This window comes from Crassostrea angulata, chromosome 2 (genome assembly GCF_025612915.1).
Source record: "Crassostrea angulata isolate pt1a10 chromosome 2, ASM2561291v2, whole genome shotgun sequence".
Taxonomy (NCBI): domain Eukaryota; kingdom Metazoa; phylum Mollusca; class Bivalvia; order Ostreida; family Ostreidae; genus Magallana; species Magallana angulata.
Window position 1 is genome coordinate 33,060,332 of NC_069112.1, and position 23,740 is coordinate 33,084,071.

General features: G+C 33.5%; 1 protein-coding gene across 1 annotated transcript; it reads right to left on the minus strand.

Moving 5' to 3' along the window:
- Positions 1-601: 601 nt before the first annotated feature.
- LOC128174931 (uncharacterized) lies at positions 602-12,539 on the minus strand. Its single transcript, XM_052840354.1, has 3 exons — positions 11,977-12,539; positions 8,779-8,997; positions 602-5,278 (listed from the first exon to the last, which is right to left on the minus strand). Exons 1-3 carry the CDS (start codon positions 12,371-12,373, stop codon positions 4,614-4,616), a joined length of 1,281 nt encoding a protein of 426 aa, XP_052696314.1. The 5' UTR covers positions 12,374-12,539; the 3' UTR covers positions 602-4,613.
- Positions 12,540-23,740: the final 11,201 nt, after the last annotated feature.

Genomic DNA, 23,740 nt, shown 5'->3' on the forward strand with positions numbered 1-23,740 from the left:
TTTGGTAGGAGTACACTGTTAAGTTGATAACTTCCAATTCCCTATATTTTCGTTCTGCCCCCCCCCCCCCCCCCAAACTTTGTAAAGCGATCAAAATATATGAGAGCATATAGGTACATTTTTTTCATCAACTACTTACTAGTTATTGTATTTTTTTTTTACAAAAAATATAATAGTTATTGTTTTTTTTTATTTTAAAAATCCTACATGTATAGATGTGAAGAAGAAAATTGTACCTCAATGTGCTCAATTCCTCAAATTAAAAACAGTCAAACAATTTATTTGTCTTCTCCATTATAATTAAATGACTGTTATTTACTTCGCGTACAAACCAGGGTAATTTTCCGCTGTGATATTTTTTACCCGTGTCTGCAAAACTATCAAAATTGATGTAGATTTCACATTATCTATTGTATAAAGAGGGGGCCCCAGAGAATAGGTTTATACAGAATATCATTCTTTTATTTTGTTTGTACAAGTATTTAACATACTCATTATTCATATAGAATTTCTAATATTAAACCAAAAAAGTCAGCGTCAATCGTAGAATTATAAGCAAGATACAGAGCTCACAGTTCGCCTAGGTTTGTGTCACATTTTGTTCACATTAGTTTATTACATTCAGCTTAAGATTTTTAACTTGGTATTTCCTGTTCAGCATTTAAAATAGAAAAAAAAAAGAATGGCCTAAGATTTTAAATTCTTTTATTCACTCAAGACCAGTTCACTGGTATTTGAGGTTCAAAATCAGTTTATACAAATGTACACAAACACAGTCAAGGATCACATGTACAGTAAGAGTAATAATGACGAAAAAAGGTTAAGTTTACAATACAATAATTTGTTAAAGTTGGTTTCTGGAAGAACAGACTTTGATAATTTTCTATATAAATATTGACAATTTTTTTTACTTTTTTAATCTTTAGTTTTTGAGATCTGTGTACAAACATAGAATTGTAATCAAATCTCTGTATCTTGCTTATAATTCGAAGCTTAACTTTCAAATATGGTTAGTAAATGGAAATTGAAAACAATTAAACACAACAAACATGCACTATAACAAATAAAGAACACAATTTATTTTTTCGAAATGAATCATATATATACATGTATATACCTACATATTTCCGTCAGCGATATCAAACTCTATTTAATTAAACTGAATAAACTCGAGAAAATGCCGAGCATCTCAACAAAACCTATTGTATTAATCTACCATTACGCAAAAGATAATGCCGAATTACCGATAGAATGAATTGTATTTCAGTACCTTTTTGATACATCAGATTTTGCTTAATTTGCGCAGGTAAACAGTTAACTGTTTGATTTACCGAAGTTTCTATTTGATTTGATACGTAAAAATCACGAAATACAGACGATATATAGTTCCCAGGTTACAAAGCATAAATAATAAAAACGAAACGAAAATCAGAACAAGCTAACACCAACGTCATGTGTGAAAACTGTCAACGCATTCAAAAATATTTCGCCTCACTTTACTAAATAAAATCGGCACCAATATATTTTGCATGTTTCAAAAATTTCCCTTCATACGCGAACTGTTGCACAACAAGCAAATTCATCATAGTCAGATCGACCCTTTTTCGTATAATGTCATGGCTGCTTTAAACAAAGAACCTCGTATTAGAAGTATGGAATACGAATCTTGGTAAAATGGGTATGCAAACCCGGGCCGTGGCAAAATTAAAGCTGGGGCAGATCGGCAATCGTCAATTCCAAATACGCATTATTTTGCAGCAATATTTACAGCAAATACAAATATACTGGTCCATCAAATATCCTGAAATTTTAATGAGATTGGCAGATTAATAACTGCCAATCTTTTGTTTTGCCCAGGCCAAGTCTTGCCTACCCATTTTACCAGATGCCGAACCCGATTGAAACACGCCTTTCCTTTATTATTATTTTCATACTAACTCAGATTTAAAACAGAAGTAGCCCTTAATTTTTGCAATTTATATTTTCCTTCCCATAAGGATAATTTATGCTAAACTACGTTGAATTGGAATCAGTAGTTCTTGAGGAGAAGATTTTTAAAAATGCACCCCCCTTTTTCTACAGTTTCAAGGTTTTCTCCGCTTTGAATACAGATCGGACTTTTATTTCTGCAATTTATATTCGCCCTCCCATAAGGATGCTTTGTGCCAAATTTAGTTGAAATTGGATAAGCGGTTTTAGAGAAGAAGTTCAAAAGACGGACGACGGACAAAAGGTGATCAGAAAAGCTCACTTGAGCTTTCAGCTCAGGTGAGCTAAAACATAATGTAACATAAAACAGTCCCAATTTGAAAGATAAACTCCTTAAATTAATCAGTTTGTCACACAACACAGTTACTACCAAAGTTTCGATTTTGATTTTGATTACATGTAATATTCAACGGGTGTCTGACAATGACATCTAAAAAGGTTGATCTAATTATGCAATAAAAAAATACATTAGCTATAAATAATAAGAAAGTAAATTAATGTATGAGAGAGAATGAGTTTGCACGGGGGTTGTAATAATTTAAGTCATTTACTTTAGGTCAGACGACACGTTCCTCGAAAAATAATAATTTCTTTTTAAAAATGTTTACATCAGCAATTCAAGTGTATTTTTAAGAAGATTATATAGGAAACTGCATATTCTAGTATCTTGTATAAACGCCTGGTCAGGTACCGTAATTTTTTGCAAGAAGCTTTGCAAAGAAATAATAAATCAATAACAAGTTCATGGAAAAAATTATATAAAATTGAGGAAAGTGTCGTCTGAACTTAAGGTGTAAATTTGTCCAAAATGCATGGCCAAATTTCAAACATGAGGCCCATAAGCCACATCGCTCACCTGAGGAACAAAAGCTGATCAAATCAGCATTACAGTGTTTCAAATTCAAAATATGTTGACAAATAAGTACAGTATATAGTTAAAAATCTGTTAACTTTTAGCAACATACTGTTATGGTACATGTAAGCACCAAGCCACCTTTATTGTTTTATTGTATTAGTGAGAACATTTTTCTCTGTACCTATGCATTAGTAGTGATTTCAAAAACTCCTACTTTGTGGTCCCACTTTTCTCCAGGGAATCGTGGCTTGATCAAACTTTAATCTACACAAGTTTCAGCTTATATGCCTGAGTGCTTTTCCATTCAGCATGGAACAACATGCACAACATTCAAAATTTTTTAAAAAATCAGATTGTTTTTATCTTCTTATCTGCATAAATTTGAAAAAACCCCGTCGTGACTCCACCCTAGGTCTAGGATTATGATTCGAACACACTTGAATCTACACGTCAACATGACGATGTCTCTACAAAATTTTGACATTTCCTGGTATTTAGAAATTGGTTTTTAGAGAAGATTTTTTAAAATTATCTCTATATATTCCAATGAAAAACTTCATCCCTCCGTTGTGGCTTCACCCTACCCCTGGGGACCATGATTTGAACAAATATGAAATTACACTAGCTTGGGATGCTTCCAAAAAAATTAAGCTTTTGATGGTAAAATGGTTTTTAAGAAGATTTTAAAGATTTTCTCTATATATTTCTATGTAAAACTTTATCCCACAATTGTGGCCCCACCTTACTCCCTGGGACCATGATTTGAACAAGCATGAATATACACTAATAAAGATACTTTTGCACAAATTTAAGCTTTTCTGGCTAAATGGTTTTTGACAAGAAGGTTTTTGAAAAATAAACAACACATTTTTAATAATTCAAAATTATCCCCCTTAAAAAGAATGTGGTCATTCATTTGAACATATTTAAATCCCGTTCGGGCAGAAATGCTTTGTGCTAAGTTTGATTGAAATCTGCCCAGTGGTGAAGAAGAAGAAAATGTGAATAAGTTCAGACAACAACGATGACATACAACGGACAAATCTTGATCAGAAAACCTAACCGAAGCCTTCTGCTCAGGTGAGCTTAACAGTTCAAAAACGGCCAAAATTTTCCCAAACATAATGGAAATAAATTTTATTTTTTTATTTATAAATTTATATATATACTACTTAAAAAAAAAATATTTTTTTAAGTAGTATGCTTATTTTTCACTTTCATACTTTTTCAATAGTTTGATGATGTTCTCTGGCAGATGAACGGACTAAGTGACTGATGGACAGGTCAAAATCATTATGCCCCCTTCCCACCACCTCACAACTTGTTGCTTGGGGTGTTATTTCATGTTACACCAATGGGGTCCTTTTTATGACACATCAGGTCATAGCTTACAAAAACCAACATCAACCATTTATCATTAGTTTTAATTTTCTATGTATGATGTCAAAACGCTCTGGTGTACAATTGCAAAAAGATAGATGGGTATTGTTATATTATCAACATATTATTTATAGCTTTATAAGCTTGAGAAGCCAGCAGTATTTCTATGAATTCTTGGTGCTAAGTTTGGCTGAAGCTGGCACAAATAAAATTCATGAAAACATTAAAACATGATAATGCTTTTGAAATAAGTGAGCTGAAAACAGAAAACATAAAAAACATTGCCAGTATTTTCTATCTTTTAAATTTGTGCACACAAGTGAACATTATACATGTATAATATACAAATGTATGCCTTAAAAGTGTCAAGTAGTTATACTAGGGAACTTTATATACATTGTACTTCCTCATCTAGATCAACACTAACTCCCTTATTGATGAGTTTTGTACATTTCTGAGAAATGAATATTAATTTGCGAGAAATATGTTTAGTCTTTTGAAACAAATGCTTGCTTCTTAATATGTTGTGAAAATTACCACTACCAGCTAAAACATGTTCTGCTTTTTGGCTTAAAACAGGAACAAAATCTACATAATTTATCACCATCCACATCTGAAGAACAGCTGACATATTGAACTTCATATCGCTGTCATCCCACCATGAACAACACTGGTGACTACTGCTAAGTAAAATGTCATTCATGTAATCGTACATCACTATGTAATACTTAGAAGGAGTCAGTACCAAAGATGGAATTAAAGTTGACACAGGTTGGATACAACTATCATTCATAGCATTCCCTCGATGAAATGAAAAGGTAATGGCTTGGCTAAAGATCTGTTCAGCACACTTGTCAAAATGCATGTCTTCAGATTCAAAGTCACACTTTTCTGTTGAGTTTTCTTTGTTTCCCCTAATGTTTCTTTCTTGACCAACACCATCATCATCATCATTATTTGGGAATTCTTCATAAACCATAATGGGTATGTAGTCTGGTGGGTCCTCTGGGATCAAAACTATGCCTGGGTGTCCATACCATAGCTCCTCATGTCCTACAATTGAATGAATTAAAAATGAATATCATCATTTTGAAACATGAAACTGTGGCCTTATGTAGGAAAAAAAACACTTTTAGGGCTATGATATTGATGCTTTCAAATACTGAATCTGGCAATCTGTAGCCTAAAGCTTAAAGGGGCATGGTCACAATTTTGGTCAAATTCAGTTTTACTATTTTTATCATTTACAATGCTTTCGGAATGTAATTCTAATGATCAAGTAAAATTTGAGTCAGTCGTAGAGATGTGAGCAAGATACATAGGTCCCAACTCTTTGTCATATAAACAAGGCTTGTACCCTGTATTTTTTTACTTTGGGTCAATATACTAGTAAAAAAATCCTTTTCAATCTAATTTGCCTATCTTTTTGTTCATTTTAAGCATATGTAAACAGTTTCTAGAATTTAACACATTCACTTGAAGTCTAAAAATGGAATTTCCACTTCAAAATATAAACAAAAGCTTTGTTTACATAACAAAAAATTGTAAGCTCTGTAACTCGCTTAAAACTCAAAAATGATGCCAAAATTTCGGTTGCCTATTTAAAATTTTACTGAAACAATGTAAACATTAAAATCGGAAAAATTATTTTTAACCAAAATCATGACCATGCCCCTTTAAAGATAACATTTATGTTTCCTTTGTTTACATGCATTTCATCATGAATATTGTTTGTACATCACAGTACATGCATTTATGAAGATCATAAATTCAAGGAAAAAAATGATTAAAGGGGTGGGAAGGGGGCTGTGAGACATAATAGATGCCAAACTAGAAAGTCCTAGTGGCTGAGCAAAATGGTTCAACAAATTTTACAGAATTTCATGTAAGGAATTTGGAGGCTTTGATCAGTAAAATGAACATAGAAACCAGCTAATTGGTCATGACTGAATCTTATTAAAACTCATAGGACTGTCGACTTGCCTTGTTTCCAATTCATTAGTTAAGAATAACAAAAATAAACCTAATTGAAAACTTCCAACAATGAATTTTTTTTCATAAATGGCAGGGGGTGTCCCTGCTAACAAAATGTATAAACAAGAGGCCCATGGGCCACATCGCTCAAAAATATGTGGACAATGTGGTATATTACATGTAGATCATGTATAAATAAAAGAACCCCCCCCCCCCCCCCCCGGATATTCTTGTGTATATGATCCAGTCCCAGATGATTTTATAGTCATATCACATGTTGAGCATTGCAGTTCTCAAAAAGATCCTAAACAATTGTTTATAAACGAGAGATAAACCTACATCACACTCTGAACCCCTTGTGAGGCCCAAGAATCGTCCAGGGGCTAAAGTCTAAACAATTTTAAAGAACCAGCAATATGTCAAAATGCTTGCATATAAGTAAAACCATACATGATAACATTTCAGTTTTTGTGAATGATTAAAAGGTTTTACTTTGTACAACTAAATCCCCAATGTGGCCCCACCCTACTCCTAAAACTTTTGATTTTAGCGAATTAGAATCCAAACTATCTGAAGTTGCTTTCACTTAAGTTACAGCTTTTCTAAGCAAATGTTTTTTAGAAGATCCTACCCCTTGGAGTCATGATTTTCACAACTTTGCATCTACACTACCTGTGGATGCTTCCACACAAGGTTCAGCTTTCCTGGCTGATTGGTTTCTGACAAAAAGATTTTTAAGGAAGAAAAGGAAGAGGAAGAAGAAGATTTTTAAAGATTTACTCTATATATTCCTATGTAAAATTTGACCCCCAATTGTGGCCCCACTTTCACAACTTTGAATCTACACTACCTGAGGATGCTTTCACATAAGGTTCAGCTTTCCTGGTTGATTAGTTTCTGAGAAGATTTTTAAAGATTTACTCTATATCTTCCTATGTAAAAATTCCAACCAACCCCCCACCCATTGTGGCCCCACACTACCCCCGAGAGCCACGATTTTTAACAACTTTAAATCTACACTACTTAAGGTTGTCTCCACATAAGTTTCAGCTTTCCTGGCTAATTTGTTTCTGAGAAAAAGATTTTTAAGGATTTCTTCTATACATTCCATTGTAAAATTTGACCCCCAATTGTTGGCCTGCCCTACCCCTAGGAGTCATAATTTTCATAACTTTGAATCTACACTTCATGTACCTGAGGGTGTCTCCACACACGTTTCAGCTTTCCTGGCTGATTGGTTTCTAAGAAAAAGATTTTCAAGGATTTACTCTATATATTCCTATGTAAAAATTCGACCACCCCCCATTGTGGCCCCACCCTACCCCCAGGGGTCATGATTTTCACAACTTTGAATCTACGCTACCTGAGGATGCTTCCATACCAGTTTCAGCTTTTCTGGCAAAATGGTTAATGAGAACAATATTTTTAAAGATTTACTTTATATATTCCTATGTAAAATTTTATCCCCCCCTACCTTTGTGGCCCCACCTTACCCCAGGGGGTCATGATTTTCACAACTTTGGATCTACAATATCTGAGGATGCTTCCACACAAGATTCAGCTTTCCTGGCCAAATGGTTCTTGAGAGGAAGATTTTTAAAGATTTCTCAAAATAATTGCTATTTTCCTCCCCTTGTAAAATGGTGTGGTCCTTATTTTTCACAACTTTGATGAATCTCCTTTGCCTGAGAGTGCATTGTGACAAGTTTGGTCGAAATTGGCCCAGTGATTCTGGAGAAGATGTTGAAAATGTGAAAAGTTTACAGACAGACGGACAGACGGAGGGACGAAGGGACGACAGAAAAAATAGGATCAGAATATCTCACTTAAGCTTTCAGCTCAGGTGAGCTAAAAGAGGGGATTAAATTTAAGCTTAATATATCCAGTACTGTAAGATTGATATGACAAAAACAAGAAATTAATTGATCACTCAAATGAATCTTGGTGACATTTAAGCAACAACTGACAATTTGAAATCACCTAATCTTCCTCAATAGTCATGACATTTTGGCCAGTAACCAAATGGTTGCTTGATTAATTCCTTTGAGGACACTTGATGCTGTATGTTGTGTCCATATACTTGACACTCTGAATAGCCTCAGTCCATCCAGCATTATGGAGACTTTAACAAATTTAACCATCAGATCTGCCTTAAACTTTGACATATGTCATTTTTTGACCATAAAATAACATTTTGTAATTAAAGAACAATTCCCAATATTTGAGCTTTAAAATCTAATCATTCTCCTTTTCAGTACTATCAGTACTTTGATTTTCCTATATTCTTATACAGAGCTCTTCAACTTAAGGAGATTAAAATAGCCTACAAATGGCCACAACCATTGAGCCGTCTTAAATCTCCTGCCGGAAATAGAGCAATGATGGACTGTCGTCACATTCAAAGAGGTGGCAATATCTGGGTCGATGACCCTCACCTGCTATGCTGCACAGAAACTGGATACAGGCTCTGGCCCTTATTAGCTTCATTGATGGTTAAAACGTTTTGAGATCACCCATGTACCTATTAATCTTAAGGTTATCTCACATAATATTATTCAAATGTTACAAACTTAACCTACCTAAACCTGTCTCTCCATATGGAATATGTTCCATACACTGGATTGGATTTAGACATGGACATTGTGATGGTTGCTTTTGGTAGGTATTGCTGATGAGGTATTTATTCCCATACACTAAGCATGACAACAGATGGTTACTCAACAGTGCTGCTATTTCTCCTTCCTTTTTACCATCAAATGCATTTCTCTGTGAGCTTTTTAAGCTACTTTCATGGAATGCTGGAAGTAAACAGAATATATTTATAAGAAAAACAGTGATCACAAAATATCTGATGTCTGAAGATAAAGGCCAGTTAAAATAAAACTGAACATAAATAAAACATATTTTCAAGGGGCGCAACTAAAACAGTTTTTTTCATAATCATGTTTTACTGTCATCTATCTTGCAAAAATTTGTTCAAAAGAATTAAAATCCAGACTCACACAACACATCTAAGTATATGGGTCAGGACTGTTATAATATCCGGCAAATACATATTTTTAAAACAGAGTTGTTATTTTACATGGTTAAAGGGAGGTATCCTCTGTAACTTGCACATTTTAATTAGGTCTTTCTTAAGGTTGAATGATCCTGTGATAAGAGAGATAACTTCAATACGAAATTATAATCTCTTTATGTTTCTCTTCATTCACTATTATTACGGACATGTAGCATCAAGGGGGCGGTGCTTGGTCCCAATTTGTTTTGGAAAGCGACATTTAAATTCAGATACAGAAAAATGACTTCTTAACGAACTGATCCCCCACTTTTGGCAGGGCATAAACAATTATATAAAACTTTTAGAATTACAGGAAAATTAGACACATAGTTCAAATTTTGAAAAATGAGGTAAGAACTGCCTCCCTCCACATGGATTGGGATTTTTTTTTTCAAATGTAACTTCTTTCAATGTACTCATACAGTACAGTATATGAACAATACATGTTTGATGTTTTAGGCCTCAGAATTATTGGATGGAAAATTTTCATTTCTCTCTTTGTAGTTAGTTCACAGGGGTAAATGTACTGTAATTGTTACTGGAGGAAAAAAAAACATGACTGAGACTATTGCAAACTGTAGGCTTACATGTAGTTTTCATAATTTTAAATAAATAATAACCTATTTTAAATGTGTAAAATGGAATAAGGGTTTTCTATTATGAGAGAGCAGATATGGAAAAAAATAAAACATATTACATATATAATAAATAAATCATTTTAGTTTGGTCAAGACAAATCTGCTGTTCTGATATGCTACTCCTCATCTCTAACATCTGAAACAACCTGATTAGAAATTCTGGTTTACATTTATCAGTATAGCATTTTTTAAGACATATGTATCCATTTTACAATTATTTCATCCAGCCCAATTTAAAACAAAAATCATTCTTTCCTTAGGAAATTTAGGAACTATGACAAAGTATCATTTACTGATTGTATATCATTGAATCAGTATTTTTAGGCAAAGAAAGATAACTCTTGCTGATTTAAGCAATTTTTGTTACAAAATTTATGTGATACAACAAAGTGCTGTTCTGAACAAAAATGCACTACTTCATTATGTTTTCTAATATGAATTGACAATGTACATATAACTATACATTGTTTTCACATATATTTCATATTTTAATTGTATGCAGTGATATTAAAAAATTTGCTTTTTCTATTCTTTGTGTCTAGACTAGCTAGGCTAATTTTCATAATGTCAATTAGTATTCTCAGTTTTTGAAAAAATCCATAGAGTAGTCTGTCCCACGATATTTAAGCCAAACATTTTCTTTAATTGTTCTATATTTATAAATACCTCTGGGTTCAAATGGTGTTCATTCAAGAGAATAAAAAATCCAAAGATTTCCCCTTTGAAACACCCCCTCTAGCTTGTTAGGTTTCAATACACATCTAAAAATTAAAAGTCAACAGGATTTTTTATGAAGGGACCCAGATGATAATGTTAAAAAATTGTGCGACGTATTCCGAAATACTTCTGAATAGAGAAAAGATGTAAACATTCCCCTGTATGAAATCTGTATTCGTTTCTGTGAATTCTTTCAAGTGAAAAATGATAATGTGTCAATGAAGATATCTTGAGAATTTTCCCTTTCATTGATTTTAATTGCTTTCTCTCACAGATAGGTTGATTTTTATTAAACATCGTCCAAATATGCAGCAAAAATATTTTAACTATAGTAGTGCTTCATCACTTCCACCTTGTTTCATTGACTCTACGTCTATTGATACTGACTTTAAAATTTTAACAATGTTAAGAATTTTTATTTTTTAAATATGGTATATAGCAGAGTGATAGGGGCACATACCAACTTAAAATGCCCCAAATTCACTGAGCAAAAAAATAAAAAAATAAAAAAATTAACAAAACTCAGAGACATATCCTAGTCTATATGTGTATAATTTTGTATGGTATGAATACTTTATCAGACAATGAATAAATAGGGATGCTTAAATAAAAATGCAATGTGTGGATTTGGAAATTCTGGACCCCCATCCTCCCACAATGTAAATTTGAACTATTATTAAATATTATTAAATTTTATTAAATTCCTGGGTCTGGACCGCAGGGGCCAAGCCCGTTTTAACATTAATTTCAATGTAACCATAAATAAATTTATGGTTACATTGAAATTAATGTTAAAACGGGCTTGGCCCCTGTGGTCTGGACCCCCACATATCCCCTCTTCTTCTTATTAATTTACTGAAAATATGCTTTGAGCTAAATATTGTATCTGGAGCCGGTTTTCAACCCAGTCTGACCATCACATTCCTCTCACCCCCTCTTCCCCCTTTTAACGATCATCGCCCTCGATGATCAACACACCTGGCAGGAGTTACTAGTAACCCATCAGCTACAGAGTTTGGCATGGCATCAAATAGAAACAGGATGTGAGAAACAACAACAAACTAAACTGGGATTTGAACTAAGGCCACCTTCATCTCTAGTCTGGTGCTCAACCAACTGGGTTGTCTGGCGCCGGCGTTTGAACCCACAATAACATTAAAACAGTATACTGGCATGCGACCATTTCTTGCCAAGTATCATTTCTGGCCAGTGCATTATTACATCATTTTTCGTGTATTATTTTGCGTGTCAATAAATTTATATAACAATGCGCTGGCAAGAAATGGTCCTTGGCGAGAATTGGTCGTTTACCAGTACATACACAGGTTGTAATCCTGAGTTCAATTAATTTTCACAAGTTTTACCAAGCTTTTCCAGAAAAATTCTCAGAGCAGTTAATGCATGGAAATGGTCTCTATCATCATTAGAAACACCGTCCAAGTGAAAGTTGTCAAAGAGACCAACATCATTTTTCAGATATTGCTGCAAACAGTCAAATCCTCTTTTGAAAACACTAGAAAATTGCACATGAAATAGAGCATTTTCATTTGGACCCACATAGTCTCCATAATCTACAAATGTGTTGGTAAAACTTCTTCCAAAACCACAATTCGAAATTCGCTGAGGAAATAGTTTTAAATCCGTGTAATTTTCTAAAGATGACTGCAAAGTTTTCTTTAAATCCACGTGCACATGTCTAAATGATGGATGGTTAGTTTGTAAACATTGGGCCGATCTCAACAATCTTCTTACCGAAAACATGATTGTCTACTTACTATACTGAATCGAAAGGCTTTGCATCAGTAATTCCAGCGAACATCATTATCTATATGCACTTTAAATCCAATTGTCGGCCTTGCAAATTAAATTACAACAGTTTTAAACAAAGACGAAGTTGAGAGACAGTAAGACGAAGTTGAGAGACAGTTTGCTATTTCGATTCCGAGTTGTCGTTCCTTGCACGGTTGAATGTCAAATCGACATAGAGTTAATCGACACCCGTCAAAGCGTCAATTCATTCAGTATCGGCATACATGTAGTGCATTGTCGTGAACTTTTTGCATTATTTTTTTTTTTTTCGATCCTTCTTTTTTTCGAATTAATATATCCATTTTTTTTTTTTAAATGACATCCTTTCTTGTTTTAGTTTCATAGCAAATAGTCACAAATTTCTCTATCATTGTTCACAATGTTATACCCGAGTGCCGAAACTCCGTTACCTTAAGCAGAAAACCTCCCGCACATTTCTCTGTAAATTATTTTTTGTGGTTTTTATCATTCGCAATCACTGAATATAATCTGAAACAATATAATTTATAAAATTATTAAAAAAAATATTTTTATTTTTATTCAAATAAGCTCTCAGAATACAACGTTTATCACGCTTGCTTATTATATCTTATGAACGGTCAACCTAATCCGTCACCCACATGCTCTATGATATGGCAGGGAATGAATGTTATATATGTGACAGTTAAAAATACAATATTATACTGAAATTCAAAGGTAATGAAACAAACACATTTAATAACAAATTAATTGATTAAAACACATATATAACATATATAACATCCCTGTCCCATTCCTGTCCCTTTAGGATATTTATGACACATTAACAATTTATTTAAAACTCCACTTGTATCTAGACCAAGTTATAATAAGTAAAAATGGTGCATACAATTTACATTGTATTTAATTTCATCGAAATGAAATGATCGCCAGAATAAAAAATGGGTCCATGTAAGAACAATCACAATGGTCTTTTCAGAATGTATGGATGCCGTTTGATTTATGTTCTTACATATTTCATGGCGTACTTTAAAACTTTAATTTCACTTCTCATTTCCTTATTTTCATATCAATTCTTTACATACTCCCAAAAAGTGGGGGGGGGGGGGGGGGGGGGGGCAACTCCATGATAATTCCATTTTTTATATGTAAATTTTAAAAAATTTGTTGCTGCGAGAAAAAGTGGCCCTGGCCCCCCTGATGCTACGTGCCTGTTTTATGGTGCTAAAGATAACAGTAATGAAAGTTTTGCACATTAAAGATATTATATAATGCAATTTTCGTGGATTACTTATGATTTTTTCATAAATTAACAATAATTAAAATTATGTACATATATGTATGTCCTACATGTAATATTTTAGGAAAATAAATTTGCGACACAAATGATGTAACATGAATGCTTTGTTTATGATACGAACGAGTTCTTGCTCATAGCAATATTGATAAAATGAAATAAAGATCAACTACTTTAAAAATGAAATAGTTTGCACTGAAAATCAGGTTAGAATAATAATTGATGAAACAAATAGACACATGAAGCGGTTTAAAATGACGTCATTTTACGTAAGTGACGCCATAATTACATGTGCGTGCTCTTATATTCTGCTGTTTGGCGTCATGTCCCGCCCACCCAAAACAAATATAATTTACAGCACAGAAAAATGCATGTCACTTATCACTTAATTACAATATTTACGTCTATTTTCTAACTAGAAATCTCAAAATATGGTTATTTGTCATACAAGTATTTGCCGAATACAGTGAAAAAATATGAATAAAAAAATGTGAGTCGTGATTTTTATGTGACATGGTGATCCAAACAATTTGCCAGATTAGAATTCTAGCATGATACCATCATATTCTGTTTCACAGATAAAAATTATGGTTTTGAAAATGTTGTATGAGTTGATCCCTGTCAATTTTTTACCAACATACAATCTTTAAGTGTAATGTTAATGTTTTACATGCGTCACAATTTCCTGAACATTCATTTTCATATTTACACCTTCCGAGTATAATTCCTTCTTCTATTTCTTACGAAAACGTATAGTTAATTCATAGCTCTATAGAAACACCCAGACTGAAATCTACGCGCCCCGTTTATCGATTTGTCGAGCCTACATCGACTGAAACTGACAGGACTTTAAATATTTACACTCCGTTTATGGATTGGTCAAAACCTACAGCGACCTAAGAGAAATCACGGACTGCACGAAATTATCATGATGATGTCAGACTCAAATTCCCATGAGAGACGATTAAGCCGTTTCTTTTAGCTAACTTATTGATGTACATTAACAGTTATAAAGTGGATTTTACTTACTTTTTACAATCAATTTATTATTATTTTTAAAAGAAAGATGTAAAATATAGACAGTAAAATGCTTTCTTAGATGATTCGTGCGGGTAATGAAGGTAGTGATCATTGCAATAAAAAATTATTTATTCTTTCTGCAATGTAGCCACCTTCATATCCCGCATGAATCACCAAAGAAAGCATTTTATTGTTTAAATAATTATCTATATGTGCTTATATCAGTTATCACCTTTAAAATAAATAAAACCTTTTTCAAATAGCTATTTGCCATTCAATTATTATCACAGGTAAAATTATATTTATTTTTAGAACTTTGTCATTTATTAATTTCATTCATGTCGGGTTCCTTCAGAAAATAATTCAAAATCTTTAAAGTTAATTAACTGGAACGTAAAATGCATACATAATTTTGAAATCATTCTAAAAGATTAAATGTTCTCATGACAACCAGTGTTAAGATCGATATCAAGTTAAATCAAGTGATTTTCTAGGTGGTAGATTATTTTGACTGTTCTGTACATGTTAACATAAATTGATTATATCAAATACTTAACTCTCTCTATATCTCTTGAGAGATCTAGAGTATTATTTCAACAACATATTATCTTCTGACTTTTTTTTTTTTTTTTTTTTTTTTTTAGGAAAGTCGCCCTATTAATAATCTTAATATCGTTTACTAGTCACAGAATATATCAACATTTATAACTCTGTCCCGAGTGTTTGCTTCCACAACTTTTTTCTTGATATTTCGATAATAATAAATATCTTTGTGCTCAACTTACGTTCATCAACTAATATGAAAAACGTACAGATTATATGTTTTGAAACGCGCCCTCTACCGCTTCAGGTTTCAATACACTTCCAAAAATAGAAAGTCTACAGGGATTTTGCATTGCATCAACCATTAATAAGCCCGGATGATAACGCTGAAAAATTGTGCGAGGTATCCCGAGTACTTCCGAATTGAGAAAAGATGTAAACATTTCCCATTATAAATCTCCGTAGGATTGTTTTCGCTCCTGTGAACTTTTATGAGTGAAAAATGATAAGTGTTCCATGAAGATAGCTTGGATATATTCCTTTTTATCGATTTCAACTGTATTTCTTTCAGGTATGTGTATTTTTATTAAAAATCATTAAAAAGTGATGGAAGCAATAACTAGGGAAATACTATAGTATATCCGTTTGAATGGGATTGCCAGTTTCGTAGGGGTTTAAAATTACCGAGATAGAAATTAGTGACATGGCGCTACCACAACCGATTGCGAAATTGGATCAAAAATGAATTCCATGTACACAAGTTTTATGATGAACGCCATTTATATCAATTTGAATAGCGGAAAAACTTTCCTCTCTTCAGTGTGTTTGTCAATGAGTAGCCTAGGAGATGTTATCCGGTCGCAGATTAAATTTTAAACTCGACATTTGCTACTCGTTTATGAATGCATATAACCACAAATGGGATCATGAAAAGCTTGCAACGCTGCTATATCTTTAGGGACTGTGTGTAGCTTGGAGGCTCTTGAAAAATTCTCTGTGAGAAGTGATAGAAAAAATCATAGTCTGATTGGCTGAAAAACTTGTTTGAAAGTAAGATTATATAAAAGAAAGGCGCATGCATGTGCACGCAATGTACTCAGTCGTTTTAAGACACGAGTCCTACACTCCTAAATCCTACACTCTCGAAATATCTACAATTACAGATTATCTTTTGTAAAGATGAATTTTGACTTATAGAATAACCCTAAAACTAGGCTCAAAATTCTTTTACAGAATGAGAGATTTACTGTTATTCTAAAATAAAAAATCTACAAATATAATAGTGTCTGCTTGAAAGGTTAAAATATTTGTTTGGAAAAATATTCAAAATTATACATAACCGTATTTCACCAAAATAATTAATCGATTTATTTTTATTATCGTCGTTCTTTGTGTGAGAGTAAATTTGGCAATAAAGAGCACCCACTGAAAGTGCTGATATTTGCAGGAAAAATTCCATAGTTCTCTTGTACAGAACTATGAAAATGCGACCTGAACTGTGTGCAGTAATTGTCGGTTAACTTTTGATCGATTGAACTTAATGTTAGGGTAAATAAATGTTGTTATCCAATTTCTAGAATGGAAAGAATAATTAAATTCTTACTGTCCTTTACAAAAACTTAGTTTCATTAATATCCAAATTTGTACATGGCAATTTTATAATACGAAGAAAATCAAATTCAATGCAATCACGAACACCTTGATTTTTTCCAAGGCACTACGCCCACAGTATCCAGTTTTCAAGGATGAATGGGTGACTGTAAACGTATTACATTTGACTGTGTATTCTTTATAGCGTTTATGGTTGAAAACCATTTCGGCATTAATCAAGTACATCTCTAAATGCAATTCATATACTAGTTAAGTACCTGTATAAGAATAGATATATATTGAAAAATACGATAATTTAGACACTTACTTGTTGAAAATTATTTTTTGCCCAATATTGTACACGTTAGATATAATACTCAGTACTCCTCAATTGATATTTATCCATAGATAAATAATTAAAATCATTCTTCAAGCCAATTTATACGAAGTTTTACCCGTAATTTAAAATACGCATTTCTTAAAAAGAGCTTTTACTTTTTATGTAGTGTTATTTTACGTTGTTTTGTTTGTTTGTTTGTTTGTTTTTTTTTTGGGGGGGGGGGGGGCTACGGAAGCCCATTGGTGCCACGTAAGAAAAATATTTTATCTGGCGGCCGCCAGATAATTATTTGGCGGCCGCCACTTATTATCTGGCGGCCGCCACATAATTTTCTGGCGGCCGCCATATAATTTTCTGGCGGCCGCCACATAATTATCTGGCGGCCGCCACATAATTATTTTGCGGCCGCCAGATAAAACCTGGCTTCCTGATGCGCGCGCATGTTTTAATGGGAGCTTTTTAGGGAGTTGTGGATACACACTAATTAATTAGTTTTATTAATTATTTCTGAAACCTGACATTAAATATCAATTGCAGAGCTTAGGATTTTGAAAAACTGGTTGAGTTGAATGTAGAGAAGACTTTGTTGATAGAATCTAGAATGAATTTTATATTACTTTGTGCCTTGTATTATACATGTATGTTGTATAAAACATGGTATTTTAGAGTTGATCCTGAACTTTTAAAAACTGAACTAAACATCCGTTCAGGAAATCTTAACATTAAAAAACCTTATCTTGAGAGGAATTTTATGTAAACATGTATAAGTAAAGGAACGCACTGCCTTCTATATGTTTTAATTTTGGTATAAGAATTTACCAACGCAGATTAAAGTCAGCTTTATTGACCACGACAGCTAGTACAGGCAATATTATCACGAGAGCAGATCCATCTATGACTTTATAAGGATAAACTAGGATAAGTGTGTACTAGCATTCGTGGCCATAAAAATGAAACTATTTAACTGACTGTTTTGTTAAACTTTTATTCCAAATCACATGAAAAGCAGTACAATAAAAAGACCGCGATCGGCCACAGTCTCTCATGGTAAATCAAAGTACTGAGAGTACTGAAAGGCGGGGTCTTGAAAGTTTGAATGTGTAATTGTTCACGTTTTCCTCCGGTATGTTCCAAAAATTATGAGTTTAAATTAGTTGTTTCAATCTACATGTAGTATGCTAAAGTTCAGCTTTTTGCAATTGCCTGATACTTTGTCATAATTTTGCTAAATCCCGACCGGGACTGTTCTTCATAGTTGTAGAAAATTGACACAACGGTATGTTATGTAAAATAAGACCCCAAGAATTTTTTTTAAAAAACTACAACTAACCGGAAAAATCAAAACAACTATATTTAGGTATATAATTTAAATCGTTATATTTATTTATTTTGTGATCGAAGGGAAAATCTATAAGTTGGACGGTATCTGTTATACACGGTTTATGGAAACTCCGAAAACTCTCAAACTGTTGAATTACCGAACAAAGTTAACATTTGTATACCGATAACAAACACAGGCTTCTAACGTTAGAAATATTTCTTTTTTACAATAAGATTATTCCAAGTACTATAACAATAACAAAAAATTGTCGCAGTAGCCATTTTGATTTTTTCGACCTTCTATATTGTACCTGTCATGATTTTTTTGGCAGCGATTCATATAAAATTAATAGGTTAAAAATAAATTCGTTCGCCACTTACTACTTTTTTGTGTAAACTCGTGCATCATTTACACGAATCACGATACAACCGATTCTGAAATTTCATTAAAAATCATACTCCAAATGCAGTCATCTGCTTTTCAAATCGATAAAACAAGAAAATGGAGACCAAACATGAATGAATCACGTCATATTTTTGTAAGCAAAATCTATATAGATTATACATTTTTGGTGACCAATAAATTAATTGATATATACAATCTTATTGATTGAAGAACCAAGTTAAATGTTAATGTTCATGTTGTCCGGCTTAGTTGGAATATACAATCATGTAATTTGTTTTAATGTTATGAGACATTTTCTATACTTTATAACGGGCAAAACCAGTCATATTCATGATTTAAAAGATTTCTTCATCAATATCTTAATGCCTCTCATCAGAAACTCAGCTGATCTTTCTCCCATTGATAAATATCCCGCACCAATATTAGACCTACAAGTTGCTGTCCTTTAAAAAACGACTACAATACGTGGACCATTTGCATGTGTTTCCAACGAAAACGTGAAAGCCTTAAGATTATCAGTAATTCCACCGACTCTAGCCCTCTGCTTTTAACCACTAAATTTGTACGTTGTATTACGTATACATGTATGTATAGCCCTGACTTTTTATCTCAGAATTTAAAGGATTCATACTTCTAAAATAATTATGATCAATCTATGAATAAAGTTTGCATGTATAGTATCAGGTATTCGGTGAATTCTACTATTTGCGCTCACATTACGATTCGCACTACTTATCTAACTATATGCAGTGACAGCTATGTGTATATTAAAAAATTCATATTTTAATGCATTTTTCCTGAGATTTAAACTTTTATACAGTGACATAATTATTCAATCATACTTAAATGCTTAAATTTTTTTATCGGGAAGTTCTCTAGCCTCGCCTACTATAGAAGTAAAGTTAAGTTACATGTGTATTCGGAAAACAACAAAACATTGCAAATTATGCTAATTGATGCATGTTGTAGTTTCGACATAACTTTAACTTGTTTCATAATACTGATAGTTCATATCACATGCCAATCATTTCTTTAAAAGGAATACTTTGTTTCTGTACTGTTTACCGACAACTTTACAATTACAGCGCCTTTGAACTTGTATGCATATGGCACGGAATCCCGATCCCGATTCAGATAAACGTGTGCTACATGTAGCCTGGTTCCCTTAGCTACCCATTACGCACAGGAACCAGGCTAACTCATGCGCAGGCTGAATTTTCCCTATAGCATCCGGTTTAACCTCGCTTATATATTTTCTGCGTGGACCTCAGGGTCCACGCAATGAATTCAGAGATAACGCATGGTTGTTATGTTTTAAATCTTTAATTTATTGTGTGGTAGTACATGTAAATGAATAGGACTTATTTTAATTTTAAGAAGATAATCAAAGTACTGAAGTACTGTCGGGAGTTGATTTTATCGATTATTATCAATTCTAAAATCAACGTTATGTTATTTTGCATGGCAAGTAGTTTCTAATCTGTATCTGAATTACGCACGTGTATTTAAATTACGCACAGTTTTGTAATATGAATTAGTTATGTTTACATGCGAGATAAATTTGTTGACATGCAACTTAAAAGTTGCATGTCAGCAATTTTTATCTTGCATGTTAACATAACTAAATTGCATGTTGACATAAAGAAGTTGCATGTTAACATAAAGAAGTTGCATGTTGACATCAATAGGTAGCATATCTAGCATCTTGGATGTCACATGCTGGCGATATTTGAGATATTTTATAACTCTTATTTGATTGCAGTTTTCTTGCATGTCAACATAGTTATGTTGCATGTTGCCATAACTATCTTGCATGTCAACATATCTATCTTGTATGTCAACAAATTAAGAGAAAACTAACTTGCACACAGGGGGCAGAGATATGCCACCATATACTACCGCGCGTTACTCAATTTGTATGCACACACCGCTGCAGTTATGAGAGTGTATACTTTAAAAATCATGATTCAATGCTATAGTAATTATCGTGACCAAGCACCTGTTACCTAGCTTTCTCACCTTTGACTGTCTTCGACGCTTATTTTTTGGTTTACTTTAATGATTTGTTTTCACTGAACATTGTCGTTTATATAGTCTATTATATAAATTAGATAGCACACAGTAGAGAAAGTGAACAGACCTAAACTTCAAAGGTCTGGAAATATTTTAAAAGAACTGAAGATTCAAAAATCGTAAAATATCAGCTGTGCGAGTAAACTAGCTTATTCTATACGGGGGGGGGGGGGGGGGGACAAACATGTTAAATCACATTTGTCTTAAACATACATTGTAAGGAGGAATTTCTACAAAAGTGACCAAGTTTTTACAGTTCTCAATGTACTTGTTCAGATTTATTTACACTCTTAACGAGTACCCGGGTACTCGTTCGGAAAAACGTCCAAGTAACCGAGTACTAAAAATTAACCAATTTGTCATCCCTACTAAAAATGGTTGTTTTGATTTTCCCGGTAAGTTGTAGTTTTCTAAAAATTTTCTTGGGGTCTTATTTTACATAACATACCGTTGTGTCAATTTTCTACAATTATGAAGAACAGTCCCGGTCGGGATTTAGCAAAATTATGACAAAGTATCAGGCAATTACAAAAGGCCGAACTTTAGCATACTACATGTAGATTGAAACAACTAATTCAAGCTCATAATTTTTGGAACATGACGGAGGAAAACGTAAACAATTACAAATTCAAACTTTCAAGACCCCGCCTTTCAGTACTCTCAGTACTTTGATTTACCCAGAGAGACTGTGGCCGATCGCGGTCTTTTTATTGTACTGCCTTTCATGTGATTTGGAATAAAAGTTTAACAACACAGTCAGTTAAATAGTTTCATTTTTATGGCCACGAATGCTAGTTCACACTTATCCTTGTTTATCCTTATAAAGTCATAGATGGATCTGCTCTCGTGATAATATTGCCTGTACTAGCTGTCGTGGTCAATAAAGCTGACGTTAATCTGCGTTGGTAAATTCTTATACCAAAATTAAAACATATAGAAGGCAGCGCGTTCCTTTACTTATACATGTTTACATAAAATTCCTCTCAAGTTAAGGTTTTTTAATGTTAAGATTTCCTGAACGGGTGTTTACTTCAGTTTTAAAAGATCAGAATCAACTCTAAAATACCATGTTTTACAACATACATGTATAATACAAGGCACAAAGTAATATAAAATTTATCCTAGATTCTAACAACAAAGTCTTCTATACATTCAACTCAACCGGTTTTTCAAAATCCTAAGCTCTGCAATTGATATTTAATGTCAAGTTTCAGAAATAATTAATAAAACTAATAAGTTAGAGTGTATCCACAACTCCCTAAAAAGCTCCCATGAAAACATACGCGCGCATCAGAAAGCCAGGTTTTATCTGGCGGCCGCCAAATAATTATGTGGCGGCCGCCAGAAAATTATGTGGCGGCCGCCAGATAATAAGTGGCGGCCGCCAAATAATTATGTGGCGGCCGCCAGATAATTATGTGGCGGCCGCCAGAATATTATATGCGGCCGCCAGATAATAAGTGGCGGCCGCCAGAAAATTATATGGCGGCCGCCAGAAAATTATGTGGCGGCCGCCAGATAATAAGTGGCGGCCGCCAAATAATTATCTGGCGGCCGCCAGATAAAATATTTTTCATACGTGGCACCAACGTACGGAAGCCCGTTGGTGCCACGTATGAAAAATATTTTATCTGGCAGCCGCCAGATAATTATTTGGCGGCCGCCAGAAAATTATATGGCGGCCGCCAAATAATTATCTGGCGGCCGCCACTTATTATCTGGCGGCCGCCACATAATTATCTGGCGGCCGCCACTTATTATCTGGCTGCCGCCACATAATTATCTGGCGGCCGCCACATAATTTTCTGGCGGCCGCCACTTATTATCTGGCGGCCGCCACATAATTATTTGGCGGCCGCCAGATAAAACCTGGCTTCCTGATGCGCGCGCATGTTTTAATGGGAGCTTTTTAGGGAGTTGTGGATACACTCTAATTTATTAGTTTTATTAATTTTTTTTGAAACTTGACATTAAATATCAATTGCAGAGCTTAGGATTTTGAAAAACTGGTTGAGTTGAATGTATAGAAGACTTTGTTGTTAGAATCTAGAATGAATTTTATATTACTTTGTGCCTTGTATTATACATGTATGTTGTAAAACATGGTATTTAAGAGCTGATTCTGAACTTTTAAAACTGAAGTAAACACCCGTTCAAGAAATCTTAACATTAAAAAACCTTAACTTGAGAGGAATTTTATGTAAACATGTGTAAGTAAAGGAACGCGCTGCCTTCTATATGTTTTAATTTTGGTATAAGAATTTACCAACGCAGATTAAAGTCAGCTTTATTGACCACGACAACTAGTACAGGCAATATTATCACGAGAGCAGATCCATCTATGACTTTATAAGGATAAACAAGGATAAGTGTGAACTAGCATTCGTGGCCATAAAAATGAAACTATTTAACTGACTGTGTTGTTAAACTTTTATTCCAAATCAAATGAAAGGCAGTACAATAAAAAGACCGCGATCGGCCACAGTCTCTCTGGGTAAATCAAAGTACTGATAGTACTGAAAGGCGGGGTCTTGAAAGTTTGAATTTGTAATTGTTTACGTTTTCCTCCGTTATGTTCCAAAAATTATGAGCTTGAATTAGTTGTTTCAATCTACATGTAGTATGCTAAAGTTCGGCCTTTTGTAATTGCCTGATACTTTGTCATAATTTTGCTAAATCCCGACCGGGACTGTTCTTCATAATTGTAGAAAATTGACACAACGGTATATTATGTAAAATAAGACCCCAAGA

Bases quoted from the DNA above. Each gene is read 5' to 3' on its own strand.
- LOC128174931 (XM_052840354.1), bottom strand. From the start codon at position 12,373: ATGTTTTCGGTAAGAAGATTGTTGAGATCGGCCCAATGTTTACAAACT. The intron at 8,998-11,976 runs GTAAAACTTGTG...GTTTACTTCCAG, and splicing joins AATTTTTCTGGAAAAGCTTG to CATTCCATGAAAGTAGCTTA. The intron at 5,279-8,778 runs GTAGGTTAAGTT...ATTCAATTGTAG, and splicing joins ATATGGAGAGACAGGTTTAG to GACATGAGGAGCTATGGTAT.